The sequence below is a fragment of the Amphiura filiformis genome, chromosome 11 (assembly GCF_039555335.1).
Source record: "Amphiura filiformis chromosome 11, Afil_fr2py, whole genome shotgun sequence".
In the NCBI taxonomy this organism is placed as follows: Eukaryota; Metazoa; Echinodermata; class Ophiuroidea; order Amphilepidida; family Amphiuridae; genus Amphiura; species Amphiura filiformis.
The window spans coordinates 2,561,190-2,581,219 of NC_092638.1; the positions used below are offsets into that span (position 1 = coordinate 2,561,190).

The window sequence follows — 20,030 nt, forward strand, 5'->3', positions numbered from 1 at the left end:
ATTAAATTCGCCATAAACTCCATAGAAGAAATACTTGTGATTATAAACAAGTTTGTTCCTTTCTTTCAAAAACGTACATGGTCCCCTTTGAAACCAAATGTTGCGCTCCTTAAGAGGGCTGAATGCACCATATACTTGAAATCTGAAATTCAAACATAATAATGGCAGATTTCCTTACCTATTATGGTTAATGTCATAATAGTAGATTTAAACCAACACACTCAAGACTTTTGCAGAGCTGTGGTAGCTAAATATCATATAATCGACATGATCGGAATATTTATTTCATCAAAATTTTCTTCTTCACAGGAGATAAGGGTGAAAGAATCTCGAAACAAAAAAGTGGAATGCGCCAAAGAGCAAACAATTAAAGTCCGAGGAAACCAGAAAGATCTTGACATTACATTGATGGAAATAGAGCCAGATAGTTGGGGTGTCTCCCAAAAAGTACAGGTAAGTTGTTTTCAACGTATGGAGCGACTGACCGACAACGGCGAAGAGCGAACCAACGGTCAGCGTAGCTAGTAAATTATGGCTATACCAGATGCTTCAAGTTTAAAGGGAAAGATTGGAATGTCATCTTTCCCAGGAAAAGATCAGACAACAAGCCAGACCATAGCCAGAGGGTAACATAAGCAGATAAGTAGGTTTACTTCGTCTCGAAGACGGATAGTCTTGCAAATAATACCTTACTTTCCCCTGGGCCATCCAATGTCACATGAATTAGTAGGACTACAACTGCAATATCTACTGGTCAATTGATACTATCATTTCCACATCTGTTGTTTCTAGCTGCCGCTTGAAGGCAATTTTAGGTTCTATCTTCCCGCAAATGAATGCTTGACTGATAGCAAATTACAACATACGCTTAGTAATTTTTTTCATACGTATGACCAACATCAGGAGGATGATCTTTACATGTATTATCTCTCCTTTGTCAAATATTTGGGGGAATGGAAGGATCCCCCGTTGCATCCCTACCCCGGGATCTACGCCTATGTTTTGTAGAATGGAAAATTTGCAGCACATTGATGATTAAATTTAATGCTATTATACACATAATTATACAGAAAATCCCATATAATCAACTTCGGGCAGGAGATTCGGGATCATCTTGTCAGTTTCTGATTGGAGAAGCTTACAGATATGAAAGCTGTGGAGCTTCGGGGTCGATATGATGTGCAACAACAAGACATCAAATGCGAAATCACAGATCACTTCTTTGACAGCCATATGTTTCAAGATGCAATAGGTAAATGTTCTTTTGTCTTTTCTTTATTGACCTAAACTTGCCTTATACATGTACATTTACGTGGGGGCCCACTTTTCTCAATTCTGGGTTGAGGCTTTCAGCCCGAACTCAATTTGATCAAATACTGAGATAACTCTCTCTTGCCTGCATAAGTATAATATTCCTATATATAATACATTCCTAAGATAAATACGCCTATAGATTCAGAACAAATAATTGTTTTCACACTATTTTAACATAGAGAGAAGGATGACTTATTTACACGCATTTTGATACCCCGTTCGTCAAATGTCGTTCAATATTAACAACACAGTAGTGCTTTTACAGAAAAATACCCGAATTTAAAAGTTGCAGTTTACAGCGATTAATGGTTATAATGCCAGCACTGTAAACACGTAAAGCCCGCCATTATCTTCGCGCTTACTTCAAATCAATACAAATAACTGCAACTTTTAAATTGGGGTATTTTTCTTTCAAAACACTCCTGTATTGTCAATATTGAACAAAATTGGACAAATGGGGTATCAAAATGCGCGTAAATAAATCATCCTTCTTTTTATGTTGAAACATTGTGAAAACAATTATTAGTTCTGAATCTATAGGCGTATATATAACAGCTGAGTTACTTTTTGTGCATACTTTATAATACATTCCTAAGATGACACAGTTTATCCTTCAAGCCACTTGAGGTTAACAATTATATTGAAGTACCGAACACTTCAAACTAATGGTAATTGAATAACACATTCATCCACCATTGACAACATGAAAAGTTAGAATCCGTAATTCAGAGATCATAGATTTCAGTTTGCGCCAGAAAGACGTAACTTGGTACTTAAGGGGTCTTGTTGCAACGTTTGGACAGTATTTTTGTGAGACATGAGAACACATCAAATTGCATTCTGAATACGAATAATGACCTTCTGATATCAAATAATTTAGATTTTTTGAAATTCGCGATGTAATACCCATTTTATGGCAAATCATTAAAATTGATATTTTTGATATTGAACAGTCCTCGCAGTAAACTTTATAAATCTAATGAGATGTACTTAAAGTATTAGCTGGGATGAAAAGCCGACGATCAATAAAATTTTTTGACCTTTTGTATTGATTTTTTTTGTGTTGGATTTTTCTCCCTAAAACACCAAAAAAATGTAGGTCTTTTGGGGGAAAAATGTGTATCTTCAATACTTGAATTAAATCAGACACTTACATTGTAAGTTGTAAATAAGTTTTAACACAGAAATATTAAAAATTGCTTTTCTCTAAATGGCATTTCGTTCTGGTTCTCAACCCTCGATATTAAGTTTGATATTGACCTTTGAAAATACAGTTTTTCCCCCTCAGCGACGACATTATTTACCGGGATCATTAATAAACAACTTTGCAATGATATAATGACATGACCATTTTGTTTAATGTCATGGGTAATGATGAAGCATCAACTCTATTTTTTTTCTTCAGACATTCCACTTTCAAATTTGATGACGGAACTGCCGAATCCAGCATCTGGTTAGTACTATATGTATATATATCTATATGCACGAATGGAAATACCCATCCGATCGTCTACCCAGGGTAAGGTTACCCGGGGTAACCTTACCCTGGGTAGACTCTATTATTACTTTGTAAAAATCTGGATATGTATCCGTGTGCTGTTACTAACCATGCTAACACAGACAGGGTATATGACGTATGACTTCTTGCCAACGTGTAATGTCTATGAAAAATATACACCTATGAACATTAACTTTCTATTACCCAGTACTTGTATTATTTACTTTATTCTTCCTTTATATTTTTAGTTTCTTTATCTTTCTAACATTCCAAACACCGGACAAACCCCATCTCTTCTTACTCTTCATATTCTGAACTTACACGTGTTATCATGGTTATGGATTAATAAAACTGGCCATATTAAATTGTAAATACTAACTTGGACTACCGTAACATGTACCAAGGCCATTTACACGCTACGGACGTTCCGTGCTGTGTAAACACTGGGAACGCTGCTAATGTCATACTCATGAACTGGTCGGGGGTTTCCTACACAAACACCACCAAACATTATTGCTTTGACCCCGGTGCGGCATTACATCCAACGGGCGTGTCACGCTGCATGCATCAATAATGATATTGTATGTTCTTTTAATACCCAGACTCCAGTCCCATCACTCTGTTATAGCACATGAGTGCCACAAACCGATATTACGTAGAGGCCAAATGATGTTCTACATGTAGTTGACATGTTTGTTATTTATTAATGTGCAAACTTGAATGAAGATGTAGGCCTGCGCACACTGTACAAATGTCCTTATTTAACGGGAATTAAATTTATAAGAACAGCTCTAGGGTGTATACAAATGTACATACATCGTAACTCTATATCAATGTCCCTATCACATTGTCTACCCAGGGTAACCTTACCTTGGGTAACCTTACCCTGGGTAGACGATCGGATGGGTATTTCCATTCGTGCATATAGCACATATATATATATATATATATATATAAATTCAAAGAACAAACCTTCCAGAATAGGTAGTCATATAAGTCATAAATCATTATTGATCCAGCAAACACAAAACGTTTTCGACATCATTCACAAAAGGTTATGAAAGGTTTTCAGAAAACATTTAAATGTCGGGTTATATAAAGGGTATAAAACATTTTCATAACATCAAAAAACATTTTTTGATAACCTACTGCTAATATTTTATCATAATGTTATTTAAGTGTTCGGTTTTACTTTATACACTGCAGAATATTCATACACTCCTATATCAAAGCAGCCAATTAGAAACGCTGTTAGTAAAGTACGAAACATGCATTGATTGTGTATATTGTGCACTCCGCTTACTACGCGCAGTGTTTCTCGCTTGCGTTCGCGTCGCGTAGGATTGATTCATTTTTCCGGCGGGTTGATGCATTTATATTTGGTTCTGTTTTCCAACATTTTTAGTGATAATTTGTTATATAAAAAAAGTAAAAATCATGTGTTTTTTCTTCTTGTGTATGAAAGAGATTAATAATCTTGTATTACTTATTGCCGAGAAATTAGACAAAATAATGCACGCGCGCTGATGTTGATGCGTCTAATGCACCAGCCCCGAAAAAGTAATACTCGTTCATTAACCTATAAATAATTAACAAAAAAAATCGATCAATATAATTTGATGTTGATGAATAATTAAAAGCCCCCGGATTGAAATGTCATGTTTTGATGAATAAAAGTCGTCATGTTAATGCAGTGTGTTTCCAATCATATTCTCACGTTTAAAATTTACACTGTATCGAGTTAAAGTAAATAAATTAATAGTCAATGTATTTCTTGATTTGATTTGATTGCAGACATTGATAACCAGAACCATGCTCCTGATTACAAGGACGTTCAACAGGGTATGACAATATTGTAGTTTGCAAAATAGTTGTTATCACTTTATTTCATTTCTATCAATGTATGTGTTTATCATGTTTAAATGTATTTAATTTATGTTTTTCTCTTATTTCTTTATTCTTTTTTTTTTAATATTATGCTTTACCACTGGTACATACATATTTAGATCAAGGCTTAACAAGTTGCATAATATTTCACGTGAAGAATATAAAAACATCAATAATATTATACGTTTAAAACACCAGGTAAAGACAATAAGTTTTTGAAATATGGCGGGCACAAAAGGAGAGGGCGTAATTTGAAGTGAGTAATCTTTTGTCAGCTACATGTACAATAATGATTACTCACTTCAAAGTACGTCATCTGCTTTTTTGCCCGCCATATTTCAAAAAGGCTTATAACAGGTCCAAGCACCTCTAATACCGTCCCACAATAGCCAATACGCTCATCACAACCCAAATGCCAATTAATTAAATTAATTTCTGACAATGGATTGCAATAAAAATAATCATGACAGCTATACTTACAGCGCAGAACATTGAAGATTTATAAGCTGTATCAAATTGATTGGTACCTATATCAGTTTTCCTTGAAAATGGATGAGTCTGACGTGTATTTTGTTCTAATGCTCCTTATGTATATGTGTGTGGGGGTGTAGGTGTGTGTTAGGGTTACCGCTTGTGGAGTTAGGGTTAGCCAGTTCGAACAATACTTCAGCCCTCAACCCTCGAGTTTGCATAAGTTTGTATTATATAATATTATTATTGGCCAGAAAATTAATATACATGTAACTGTATACTGCGGTTATATAGGCTGTTAAAATATTTTCGAATTCGATCTTTGAATTTGCAGGTGGTTTGAAATGAAACAGTTTTAACAGAATAAACCTTTGAGACACATTGTCTTTAACCACAATTTGTTTTATGTACCGTGGGTATTTAATAAAAGGCTTATTTGAATTCATGTTACAGAATTTGATAATGCAAAGAAACATGGCATAGACACCAATAAATTGAAACAGGATACCCTCACGGCCTCAATTGACATCCTTGGTGGATCTCTGACGAAATCTAACATCAACAATATCCTGAGGAGATTGAAAGCTGATGGAGCTCTGAGTCGCGATGACGTCCAAAGAATCCAGGAACACCCAACTAAATTTACCGATATTGACAAAACCGAGAATTTGCTAGATATGTTATGCAGAAAAGCTAACACAGCAAATGTTATCTTCCTGGATGCTTTGTACAGCGAAAGCCCAGATTTATATAGGCAGGTCAGAAAACTCCAGCAGGAAAAGGTCGAAGGTAGGGATATAGAAAATTACGTTACGTAATACGACTATTATTGTTATAAACGAACACTTTACCGTATTAAGGTAACAGCACATTTCACCACTATATTCCGTTGCTACTGAGACACATCAGAATCATTTTGTTATAACTAGAGAACTGTTTTGCAGGTACTCTTGCACCTATGTGTATGGTTAAAAATGTATGTCTGTATTTTTTCTCAAATTCGTGCTGATGTTATGTGATGTAGATTTTTACAAGCTAGATTACAGGGGCACTTTTTAAATATCAAGCCCAAGAATTCACCATACAACAGCACAATACAAACAACATACTGTATTATATTTTTTAATTCATGTAATAGGCATCTTTTAAACCCGGTAGTTACCGTGTGCAATTTAGCGACTAAGTCAAAAATGGCTATTTCAGGGCTTTTAACTGAAAAAATAGACAACGTCAAAATAAGTCGGCATCATACAAAATTACACTGGCGGTTTCTAGTTGTTTGTTACTCGTCATTATGCGGTTATTATAAGAGAAAAGTTCAAACGCAAAACATGATATACACCACGCACTGCATTGTGTTACTCTTTATTCAATTAAATTTTTGACGTACATAAGCTTTAAGCGTATAAAGCCATAATTTATTATTTATATATCATTTATATCCGCAACGTTCTTTGGTTTGGATGGATTAAAAAGCAGTAGAATACCATTGTTTAACCTATGATCTATAATAATATTCTCTGATTTTAGAAACACTGTTACAGTTGAACAGAAGTGACCAGAGTAAACTTGACTTTGGAGAAAGCATTTCTCTTCCAGAGATTGGTGCAATATGTGAAATTCCAGAGGGCGCAGGCAAGAAGGGCATCCCAGAGGTTGATATGCCAATTTCCAAACAAAGGATTAAAACTGACGAATTTCCAACAACCGACCCTGATCAACGAATAAGAGCTGCCAGTGAAATTGAATCTTTTGACAAACCTGAAACCCCAACAACCGACCCTGATCAACGAATGAGAGCTGCCAGTGAAATTGAATCTTTGGACAAACCAGAAACCATTGAAAGTTTCAAGGATCTTGCCAAAAGGAAACTTGATGACGATGATCCCCATGTTTTGATAAAGTCAGAGCAAGGTATGCCGGTTTTATGTGTGCATGGTATTCTTTATGAATAACACATACAGATGAACAGACTATTTCTAGAAACCGTTCCTATGTAACTCATTGATTGTATATAAGCTGTCTGTAAACCTTGTACATGCATTCTATAATGTGCTAATAGCACAATTCAAACAACACAATTGCTTAATCGTAGAGTATAATTGGACGATACTGAACACAATTTAAAAGTACAAAGTAATTACATGTAAAAATAATTATAATACTCTAAAAACATCTCTATCAATTCTGATCCTTGAAGGTTACTGATCTACTACATGTATATCCATTTGTAGGCAACTTTCCAGATCCTGACAACTCTCTTGAATCACGGTCAGATGAAAGGGGCCACTCATCGCCTACATTTTACGGAAGGCGAATCTATGTACATGGCGATGAGAAAGGCCCCTCCCTGGTTGTCAACATTATGCAAACATAGGCCTCAAAAATCTCCCAAAATAATCCAATGAAAATTTGATAGTGAAAGCATGCAAAACAATTAATGTGAGCTTTTGAATAAAAAAAAGGCAAATAATCATGATTTTATAATCTATGTTATATACATTCTCAAACTTCAGAAATACTGGTACAAAGAAATGACCAGAGTAAAATGAACTTGCAAGAAGGAAACCTTTCACAAGCAAAGACTGGAGCAAGATGTGAAATTCAAGAGGGCTCACACAGGAAGGACATCTCAGCGGTAGACGTGTCAATGTCCATACAAGAGAATACAATTCACAATTTCCCAGCAACTGACCCTGATCAACGGATGATAGCTACCAGTGAAATTGAATCTTTGGACAAACCAGAAACCATTGAACCTTTCAAGGACCTTGCTATAAGGAAACTTGATGACAATGATGCTCATGTTTTGATTGCGCCACAGCAAGGTATGTAGGTTTATGTTTGCATGCTATTCGTTGTGAATGACGCAAACAGATACAGAATATTAATTATTCTATATTTCTAGAAACCGTTCCTATAAGTCCCGACAACTCTTTAAATCAAGGCAGATGAGAGGGCCCGCTCATGGAAGTGTTCGATTCAGTCGCCTATAGTTTACGGCAAATGCGAATCTATATCCATGGTGGTGGGGAAGGCCCATCACTGGTAATCAGAATTATGTAGAAATAAGGCTTAAAATCCCCCCCCCCCCCGATAATGTATTTTCTCCTAAATTAAAATGTGAAAGTAAAAGAAAAACAATAAATGTGAGCTTTTGAATAAAAAACAGCAGAAAATCATGATTGTATAATCTATGCTATATACATTCTCAAACTTCAGAAATGCTGCTACCAAGAAATGCCCAGCGTAAAAAGGACTTACAAGAAGAAAACCTTTCACATCCAGTGATTGGAGTAACATGTGAACTTCCAGAGGACGCTCGCAGGAAGGACGTCCCAGCTGTAGATGTGTCAATGTCCATACAGGAGAATACAATTGACGATTTCCTAGCAATCGATCATGATCATCTGATGATTGCTGCCGATGAAATTAAATCTTTAGACAAACCAGCTACCATCACTCTTCCTCAACCTGTTGCAAGTTCCAAGGATCTTGACATAAGGAAACATGACGACGAGGATACCAATGATTTGTTGAAGTCACAGCAAGGTATGTAGATTTTATTTGTGCATGGTATTTGTTGTATTACATAGAGACGAATGGCATATTTCTAGAAACCGTTCCTATATAACCAGTAAATTGCGTAATTAACCAAATGACTTTTCCTGGAGCTTTTCACTGTAAAAATGACAAACGTCAAAACAAGTCGGGATCATACAAATTGACACGGGCGGTTTATAATTGGTTGTTACTCGTCATTATGTGGTTATTAAAGAAGAATTCAGACGCAACACATGATATACGCCACAAACGGCATTGTGTTACTCTTTATTCAACAACATCGGTATTGTACTATTCTACACATTGACATTTTTTGCACATAAACTTTAATATAACCACAACGTCCTCAGGTTGGTTTAATAGGAGGTGCCCTATATATTGCCAGCTCCCGACCGCTTAAGGGACCCTGTACAGGAAAACTTTGCTGTCATTGGTATTTTTGTACATCCTAACATGCCCAATTTGTAACAGTTCCAATGCAAAAAGAAGATTTATTCCATTTGTCTATTCAACTGAATAATACCATGATACTAAATGGGCGGGACCCCTTTGGTGCTACTGTCTGGCCCCGTACAGTTTTGGATTAAAAAACCCAAACAAACAAACAAACAAACAAATTAGTAGAAACAAAGTCTATCGATATACCAAAATTGCGGAACATCCCCGTATGGTCATTTGTACTGAGTACCCCACCCCGTCCAGGGTGTAGACCCTAACAGTGTGCACTCGTGATGATTGCGTCCAAATGAATGGGGCTTGCAATGGTAAACGATCATGGAAGCTATCTCATCAAAGAGTTATGACTTCGGCACTGAGTCATGATCTGCTTACATACTGACACTCTATAAATTGTGGTGACCACCAGCAACTTCCTCAAGTTGTTGTATTTCAGCCAGCATAATTTTATTCTGGGGCATGGAATCCAATCATTTGTCCCACTCAACCTGCTCTTTGGTGAGCAGTTGTCCAAAGTACCCCACTTATGTAGGGACGAGACACTTGCATAGGTGGACGCATTGCAATACCAGGGTAGGGACTTATGATGGAACGCCCTCTTTTCCACTTTTAATACAGCTCAATGAACCGCCCGGTTATACCCTATTTCATGTCACCCCTTAATAGCTAATCTCATGGTCGTGCTTGTTTCTATATATCTCTTTTGGATCACAAACTAAAATAAATAGCTAACTTGAATGAATAAAAAAAAATACATAAGTAATCTGATTTGTTTCTATGTATCTAGAATCACAGCATTCAGTATCACAAAAATGGAAACTGATACAAGAATTTGGCATGAAAGGAGATGGTCCAGGTCAGTTCAAAAAGGCCAATGGAATTGCTGTGTGTAACAATGGAGACATTGTTGTAACAGATCATAGAACAACAACTACAAAAGCGTACCTGTTCAACAGTAACGGCAAATATCAGTTTACATTCCAATCCCATCTAACCAATCCTAATGGCAAACTGCTATACCCAATGCGCGTCGCGGTTACAGGTGGAGATGTTTTAATCTCGGATACATCAAAGCTCGTAAAAATCTTTGATGTTAGTGGAGATTATCTGAAAAGTCTATCTACTGCTGCACCAGAATGTGATAGTACTACAAAGTATTGCACTTATGGCATAGCAGTAACCCCATCGGGAGGGGTTTGCGCAGGTGACATTAAGAGACGCGTTGTAACACTACGTAATACTATGAACGAACAGCAAGTTAAGATTATGCCAATCTCTATCCAGCCATATCATCTGGCCTGTGACAGAGACAATAATGTGTGGGCATCTGATTGCTTTGTCAGCAAAGTGATTAGATTGAGTGGCAATGGAGACGTGATGTGTTGCATTGATTCCTTTAAGGTGGATGGCAAAACAGGTGCTCCTTATGGCGTGGTATGTGATGAAGATCTTTTGTACATAGCTGTGAAAGAGATCAACGAGATGCATCAGCATATACCAAATACAGGTCATATACATCAATACTCTATCGGCGGGCAATACTTGGGTTGCATTATCACACATATGAATGCACCATGTGGTATTGCAATATCAAATGGGAAGCTCTTCGTGGCTAATTCTAAATCGATATTGGTGTATGGGATGGACATTCCAGGGGTAGATGTTTCAATGTCTATACCAGAGAACAATATTGATGATTTCTCTGCAGTCGCTTCTGATCAACTGATGATAGCTGCGGGTGAAGTTGATCCTCACTCTGTTGAAAGTATCAATGATCTTGGCACAAGGAAACCTGATGACGAGGATGCCCATGTTTTGTTTAAGCAAGGTAAGTAGGTTTATGTTATAATGATATTGTGAACACCGCATAAAGACGACCTGAATAATGCATACAGACAAACCGCATATATCTATATAGCTCCTGAAGAGCCACCTATTTCAGGATGCTTATCAGCAGTAGCTTTTGAGCTAATGAGCGCCGTTGAACATTTTGAAATGATTTTAGCGCGATGACATAAATGTAACTGACTGATTGATTGATTGATCTAGAAACCACTCTTATATAATCCTTGCTTTTATTGCCTTAGACTATTCAGCGATCGCTGACAGTGACTATAAAGTCAAAATGGCTTTTCAAGGGGCATTTCACTCTAAATAAATCGACAGTATTAAAACAAGTCAATAAAATTGGACGTGTGCGGTTTAGTTGTGAGGCTATGATCAGTAGTGCTGCCAAAGAGAGATCATAGGGGGGTCGTTGGTTGAGTACTGCAGCGACTAGGTAAAACATGTCTTTTTATGGAGCCTTTCTCTGTAAAAAAAGTCGTCAACGTCAAAACAACGTCAATATTATTCAAATTGACACGCGCGGTTTGTAGTTGTTTGTTACTCCATCATTATGCAGTTATTTACAAGAGAAAAGTTCAGACGCAAAACATGATATACACCTCGCACCGCCTTATACTCTTTATTCAACAATATTGTTGTTTTACTACCGGTATTCTACATGCACATACGCTTTTAACCGTAACGTCCTGAGGTTGGTTTGATCGGAGATGCCTTATGCATTGCCACCTCCCGACCGCTGAAGGTTAGTAGAGCTGAATGAAGTTGGGCACCTACCTCTTGGACGTGGCAAGGGAATGCGCTTTGGCATAGGGCATGGTTATAAAAATATTAATGTTGGATTTGATTAACAAAAAACAGGAAAATATCGTTCTATAATCTATGTTATATACATTCTTCCCTCTAATTTCAGAAACATTGTTACAGGACAACAGAAGTGACCAGAGTAAACAGGAATTCCAAGGAGAAAGTCCTTTACTTCCAGAGATTGGAGCAAAATATGAAATTCCAGAGTGTACTCGCAAAAAGGACATTCCAGAATTAGATGTGTCAATGTCCATACAAGAGAATACAGTAATCGATCCTGATCATCGGATGACAGCCGACGGTGAAATTGAATCTTTTGACAAACCAGTCACCATCACTGTTCCTCACTCTGTTGAAAGTTTCAAGGATCTTGACTTTAGGAAACTTGGTGTCGAGAAGCAAGGTACGTATGCAGTTTTACGTGTGCATGGCATTCGTCGTATCGCATACAGACGAACCGCATATTCCTAGAAACCCGTGGATTGCCTTGGGCGATTTGACGAGTGCTGATAGCTACTAAGTAAAAATGGCTTTTCCTGGAGCATTTCACTGTACAAAAAAATCGACAACGTCAAAACAAGTCAATATCATACAAAATGACACGGGCGGTTTATAATTGTTGTTACTCGTCATTATGCGGTTGTCACAAGAGAAGAGTTCAGACTATTTTACATGTTGACATATTAGCATATTATGCACCTTAGCGTAACGTCCTCATGATGGTTTAGTCTGAGGTGCCCTATGCATAGCCAGCTCCCGACCGATGAGGGAGAGGCACCCAGGATGAAGTATATTGCCATATACGGTGAGATTACGGTTAGTGGAGGAGAATGAGGTTGAGTGCCATCCTCGTGGGTGTAACAAGGCCATGCTTGTGGCATGTGCGATGATGTAAGTGTATAAAAATCAAAATTAATGTTGGCTTTGAATGAAAAACAGGAGGGAGAGTATCGTTGTATTATCTCTGTTGTATACATTTTCCCCTCTAATTTCAGAAACACTGTTACAGAACAACAGAAGTGACCAGAGTAAAAAGGACTTCCAAGAAGAAAATCTTTTACTTCCAGAGATTGGAGCAAGATATGAAATTCCAGAGGGCGCTCGCATGAAGGATAACCCAGAGGTAGATGTGCCAATGTCAATACAAGAGAATACATCAATCGACCCTGATCATCGGATGACAGTTGACGGTGAAATTGAATCTGTGGACAAACCAGTCACCATCACTGTTCCTCACTCTGTTGAACGTTTCAAGGATCTTGACTTTAGGAAACTTGGTGACGAGAAGCAAAGTACGTATGCAGTTTTACGTGTGCATGGCATTCGTGGTATCTCATACAGACGAACCGCATATTCCTAGAAACCATAACCCGCGGATTGCCTTGGGCGATTTGAAGTAAAAATGGCTTTTCCTGGAGCATTTCGCTGTACAAAAAAATTGACAACGTCAAAACAAGTCAATATCATACAAAATGACACGGGCGGTTTATAATTGTTTTTAATCGTCAGTATACGGTTGTTACAAGAGAAGAGTTTAGACTATTTTACATGTTGACATATTAGCATATTATGCACCTTAGCCTAACGTCCTCATGTTGGTTTAGTCTGAGGTGCCCTATGTATAGCCAGCTCCCGACCGCTGAAGGAGAGACACCCAGGATGAAGTATATTGCTGTATACGGTGAGATTACGGTTAGTGGAGCAGAATGAGGTTGAGTGCCTTCCTCGTGGGTGTAACAAGGCCATGCTTGCGATGTGGCATGTGCGATGATGTAAGTGTATTAAAATAAAAATTAATGTTGGCTTTGAATGAAAAACAGGAGGAAGAGTATCGTTGTATTATCTCTGTTGTATACATTTTCCCCTCTAATTTCAGAAACACTGTTACAGAACAACAGAAGTGACCAGAGTAAAAAGGACTTCCAAGAGGAAAATCTTTTACTTCCAGAGATTGGAGCAAGATATGAAATTCCAGAGGGGGCTCCCATGAGGGACATGTCAGAGGTAGATGTGCCAATGTCCATACAAGAGAATACATCAATCGATCCTGATCATCGGATGACAGCTGACGGTGAAATTGAATCTTTGGACAAACCAGTCACCATCACTGCTGCTCACCCTGTTGAAAGTTTCAAGGATCTTGATGACGATGATGCCCATGATTTGTTTAAGTCACAACAAGGTATGTAGGTTTAATATGTGCATGGTATTTGTAATATTGCATAGAGACGAGTAGGGACGAGTCATTTGCATATGTAGACTCATTCCAATACACGCTGTTGTTTGATGGCATGTAGAACCATATTCATTCCTAAGCAAAGTTGAACACTGAAGGCGATATTTATCTTAAATCTTGTTTGCATCTTTACAAGGATAATATTAATTAATAAATATAGCAAGGAAATTTTCAAACTACTTTTTATCATGAAAGTAATAACTCATATTATTGGGCTAAATTAAATTTAAAATATATAAATAGCGGCCTCAATTTGCACACAAATATAAAATTTATTGAAAAGTGTGATAGCTGTTGGTATTGTAAAGGTCTAGAATTAAAAAAAATGATCACATCAAACAACCGTATACCAGGGACATACGATGGAATACCCATCCTTTTCACCTTAAGGCTGCGATCACATAGAAGTATACGTTATTCGCTATTATCCTATGTGAACTCAGCCTGATCGAATGAGCGTATTTCGTATAGCGAATAGCGAATACTGTATACCGTATACTTCTATGTGATCGCAGCCTAATAGAGCTCAAGGACCCCGGTTGTATCATACTCCATTGATATATAATCACATGGCTGCATCGCTTAAGGATCACAAAATAGAATAAAATAAATGGTTAAATTGAATAAATCAATAAAATCAGTACATAAAATTAATAATCTGATTTGTTTCTATGTATCTAGAATCACAGCATTCAGTATCACAAAAATGGAAACTGATACAAGAATTTGGCATGGAAGGAGATGGTCCAGGTCAGTTCAAAAAGGCCAATGGAATTGCTGTATGTAACAATGGAGACATCGTTGTAACAGATCATAGAGCAACAACTACAAAAGCGTACCTCTTCAACAGTAACGGCAAATATCAGTTTACATTCCAATCCCATCTAACCAATCCTAATGGCAAACTGCTATACCCAATGCGCGTCGCGGTTACAGGTGGAGATATTTTAATCTCGGATACATCAAAGCTCGTAAAAATCTTTGATTTTAGTGGAGATTATCTAAATAGTCTTTCTACTGCTGCAGCAGAATGTGATAGTACTACAAAGTATTGCACTTATGGCATAGCAGTAACCCCATCGGGAGTGGTGGGCGCAGGGGACATCAAGAGACGCGTAGTAACACTGCGTAATACTACGGACGAGCAGCTAGTTAAGATGGTGCCAATCTCTATCCAGCCATATCATCTGGCCTGTGATAGAGACAATAATGTATGGGCATCTGATTGCTTTGCCAGCAAAGTGATTAGATTGAGTGGCAATGGAGATGTGACGTGCTGCATAGATTCCTTTAAGGTGGATGGCAAAACAGGTGCTCCTTATGGTGTGGTATGTAATGAAGATCTTGTGTACATAGCCGTGAAAGAGATCAACGAGATGCATCAGCACATACCGAATACAGGTCACATACATCGATACACAATTGGCGGGCAATACTTGGGTTGCATTATCAGACATATGAATGCACCCTGTGGTATTGCAATATCAAATGGGAAGCTCTTCGTGGCTAATTCCAAATCGGTATTAGTGTATGAGCAAGTGTAAATGACGTCATTGCCGCATATACCCAGGAAACACAAACATGTTTTTAAACGTTTTACAAACAAATGCAATATTAGTGGCATACCATAAGGTGGAAAGTTTATATCGTTATTAAATGTATAAAACATGTGCCTGTAAAGTATTTTAGACTAGAGTCAATAGAATCTGGGTACACAGCGAATAGCTATCTGGCAACCATATTTTGACCTTTTGACCCCAAAGTAAACATTGACCTTAGGGGTCATAAATATTTTTAACATGTTTACAATGTCGTAAGAATCGTTCCTGTTGAATTTGAGCTCGATTGGGCCAATTTTAAACTTTTTTTGCAAATTTGACGATTTGACCTCCTTAATGACCTTTGACCCCAATATAAAAAAAACTCATATACACCGAGAAAATGCATTGTTACAGTTTAAATTAAAACAATCTATTATGCTTAGTTATGGAGATAAAAATTCTTGAAGTTATTTAGCTTAAAACCGGAAATGACGTCTAAATGACCTTTGACCAAAAAAATAAAAATACCGTGCATACATCGGGTAACACTAATGCATATATGAAGTTTATGTCACTCTACGTTTTGAGATAAAAAAAATAAAAATATTTTATGATTTTTGGTTTTTGACCAGAAGCGACCCCTTAATGACCTTTGACCCCAAAACTGTAGACACCCCAAAGACCCTGGTTGGTAGCAATGCATGTGTGCTAATGACAACACTCTGCTATGTAATTTGTAAAAACAGTGATTTTTTGAATGTTTTTAGCTTTCAGACCGGAAATGAACCCCTTAATGACCTTTGACCCCTTATCTGTGAACACCCGATAGACACCGACCAAAGTCAAGTCACATGACCTAAGCATGTCACCATCACATGTTATTTGTGGAAGAAGATACATTTTATAGTAAAATAGCATTTTTGCCATTGTGAGCAGGTCAAAGGTCAAATGGAGTTCAATGTCATGTCACATGTGGGGACATGGTCAGTGTTGTTTGTGACCAAGTATGGTCAAAATCGGTCAAAGCAAAACAGAGCTAGGGCGAAACGTGGCAAGTCACGCAATATGTCACGAGTTGCCAGAAGAAGAAGAAGAAGAAGAACTAGTGGCAAATGGTGGTCATAGACCACAAACCTAGCTGGGGCTTGTTGGTGTTGTGGAGGTATCTGACCCCTGCAAAATGTTCCAAAAATATTTCCCTGGTCATGAGGTTTGTTGTCACTGAGATTGAGTCCCGTACTCCTTACAGATGTCCAGAAAATGCCATTCCTAAGATTTGACCCCAGATGACCTTTGACCTGACCCCTGCAAAATGTTCCAAAAATGTTCTCCTGGTCATCAAGTTTGTTGTCACGCAATATGTCCAATACTGTTCCCCTGGTCATGAGGTTTGTTGTCACCGAGAGTGAGCCCTATACCTCTTACAGATGTCCAGATAACGCAACTATAAGATTTAGCCCCAGATGACCTTTGACCTGACCCCTTCAAATTGTTCCCCTGGTCACGAGGTTTGTTGTCACCGAGTTTGAGCTTTGAACCACTTACAGATATCCAGATAATGAAATTCTAAGATTTGACCTAAGATGACCTTTGACATGACCCCTGCAAATGTATCAAAATTTTCCCCAGGTCATGAAGTTTGTTGTCACCAAATTTGAGCCCCATACCCCTTATAGATTTCCAGAAAATGCATTTCTAAGATTTGACCTCTGCGTGACCTATGACCCAACCCCTGTAAAATTTTCCCCTGGTCATGAGATTTGTTGTCAATGAGTTTGAGCCACATATCCCTTACATATGTCCAGATAATGCAATTGTAAGATTTTACCCCTTTAATGACCTTTGACCCCAATTCTGTGTACAAGTTATAGGCACTGGGTATAGTCGATGCATATGTGCAAGTGACGTCAGTGTGCTATGTAATTTGTGGTAGAAGAAGCATTTTGAAGGTATTTGGTTATATACCTGTAATGCCCCCTTAATGACCTTTGAACCCAATTCTGTTTACACACTATGGGCACTGGGTATAGCCGATGCTTATGGTCAAGTGACGTCATTGTAGAATGTTACATGTAGGAGAAGAAGAATTTTTAGCTGAAATCACATTTTTAGCCTATTTGACCCCTCTGTAACCTTTACCCTACCAAAAGTCAGGTGACGTGTATGGTCGTGGTCAATGATGGTTGTGACCAAGTTAGGTCAAAATCGGTCAAAGGGTGTCTGAGCTAGAGCAAATAATGTGCAATTTGTTGCCAGAAGAAAGAATGGATAGCATTACAGTACCTAGCTGGGGGGTGTAAACCCCCCAGCTAGGTAAGAATTGGCAAAAGACAGAACACAGCGAATTTGCAAATTCGCTGTGTAAATACAATACATTTTGTACATTTATATTGCTATCTTCAAATGTTACTTCAAATAAGGTCATACAAAATCATTAACTTTTGTAAATAATGTGAATGAAATGATGGTAAAATTTGCACTGTAAATATTACAATATGAGGTATGGGGAAGGTTGTAGAACATGTTACTGAAATAGTCGTAAATTGAAAATTATATGAGTGGCAAACATTTTAAGAACAACGTTTAATATATTTCATATTGACGTTAAAAACATTACCACAATAAAATGTTAAAGTTAGTCACTGTAAAAAAAAATAATGTTTTAAATAACTTGCTGAAAAATGTGTATGTTAGAATAGCGTTCAAACATCTTGTATCAAGGTTTTATAACGTTTTAGGAAATTATTATCAATAAATCATTTCCAAATCAGTTAATTCAATTTTTGTTCAAAGTGGAAGAACATAATGTTTTAAGACAAATTTGTTTATCGTTATTAAATGTATAAAACACGTGCCTGTAAAATATTTTAGAATACAATACATGTTGTACATTTATATTGGTATCTTCAAATGTTACTGCAAAAAATGTTATACGAAATCATTAACTTTTGTAAATAATGTGAATAAAATGATGGTAAAATTTGCAATGTAAATATTAATACAATGAGGTATTGGTACGGTTATAGAACATGTTACTGAAATAGTTGTAAATGGTAAAAATTATATGAGTGTCGAACATTTTAAGAACAATGTGTTAATATAGAAGGGCGCCAGCTTGGCTTGCCACGGGAGAAAAGTGCTCTCCCAAAAACCTACAAAATCACCCTATTTAATATCGTACGCGGATTGGGCTAATTTTCGCTAAGGAAATTTTGTAAGTAGTTCAACATTGCCGATGTTTTGTCAATCTGAACTGGAACGAAGTAAATGTTCGTAATTTTCGGTAAATATTACTTCATTCGTCGTTTACCATAGTTGTTATTTGACTCGTATGTACTGTGTATATTCGCCTACCAAATTACATCGATTTGTGTATCAATTGGTTCATCGATTCGTTTCCATCATGATCGGAATTGGAAAACAATTTCTCACTTACAGCCGAAACATTCTGCTTAGAATCAATAAGGGTGTAATAAACAAACCAGGACTTTCACGTCTAGACAGTAGAACGTTGAATAAACTGAAAGGTCTTGATATAAGTAAGAAATTTCGTGGTTGTCGAGCTGGAAAAAATCATTTGCGCCCTATCGACAAAATTGCAACAAGAATTGGTCCTACTTCAAGTGTCGGAACACAGCATTTTCGAGGTATAAACAGAGACAATCTTATTCATGTGAAGTTTTTCTCATCTTACAATCAACGTGTGACCCGTGCCCGCTTTTCCCACTGGAATGCACGTTCTATGGTGAAGAAAACGGTCTCCATATGCGATTTTGTGATTTCTGAAAAACTTGATGTTTTAGCGATTACGGAAAGCTGGACGAATGGCGACGCACGAGACGATCACGCGTTCGCCGATCTTACCAACACTCTGCCAGACTTTTCGTACTACAGTATACCACGGGTCGGTCGCACTGGTGGAGGAGTTTTCCTCCTTCTTCGCAAGGGGTTTAAAGTCACCCAAAACCCTTCCCCTGATTTCAAATCTTTTGAAGTTGGAGATTTGACAGTTTCATCAAATTCGGCGGCACTTAGACTCATTGTTATGTGCAGAATCCGCCCGACCAAGAGAAATGGTCTTTCTGTTCCAATGTTCTTCAATGAATTCTCAACATTTCTTAATCAGTCTCCATCATTCAAGGAAATTTTCTCCTTGCTGGTGATCTCAATTTTCATGTTGATGTCCCGTCAGACCGTGAAGCAACTAGGTTCATGGACCTATTGAACTCCGCAAATCTCCAGCAGCACGTCACGGAACCAACTCACATTTCGGGTCATACTTTGGACTTAATCATTACACACGATGAGTCGGCTCTTGTCGGTGATATATCCATCAATCATGACCTTCCTTCAGATCACTTTACCACTACTAGCTTGATCGATATTGCTCGCCCGGTAGCTACAAAGGAGA

The 20,030-nt window shown here is 37.5% G+C and overlaps 1 protein-coding gene across 3 annotated transcripts; it reads left to right on the forward strand.

Moving 5' to 3' along the window:
• The first annotated feature begins 335 nt into the window (after positions 1 to 335).
• Positions 336 to 16,830, forward strand: LOC140164217 (uncharacterized). Of its 3 annotated transcripts, none has more exons than XM_072187461.1 (13): positions 336 to 453; positions 1,071 to 1,252; positions 2,720 to 2,767; positions 4,607 to 4,654; positions 5,624 to 5,959; positions 6,701 to 7,084; positions 7,687 to 7,998; positions 8,393 to 8,722; positions 9,978 to 11,018; positions 11,949 to 12,245; positions 12,838 to 13,134; positions 13,719 to 14,024; positions 14,760 to 16,829. In XM_072187461.1, the coding sequence occupies exons 2-13, from the start codon at positions 1,147 to 1,149 to the stop codon at positions 15,620 to 15,622; spliced, it is 4,368 nt and encodes a 1,455-aa protein (XP_072043562.1). In that variant the 5' UTR covers positions 336 to 453; positions 1,071 to 1,146; the 3' UTR covers positions 15,623 to 16,829. The 3 variants fall into 3 exon arrangements, with proteins under 3 accessions (XP_072043562.1, XP_072043563.1, XP_072043564.1); XM_072187462.1 differs by having other exon boundaries at positions 6,770 to 7,084; XM_072187463.1 differs by lacking the exon at positions 11,949 to 12,245 and having other exon boundaries at positions 14,760 to 16,830.
• Positions 16,831 to 20,030: the final 3,200 nt, after the last annotated feature.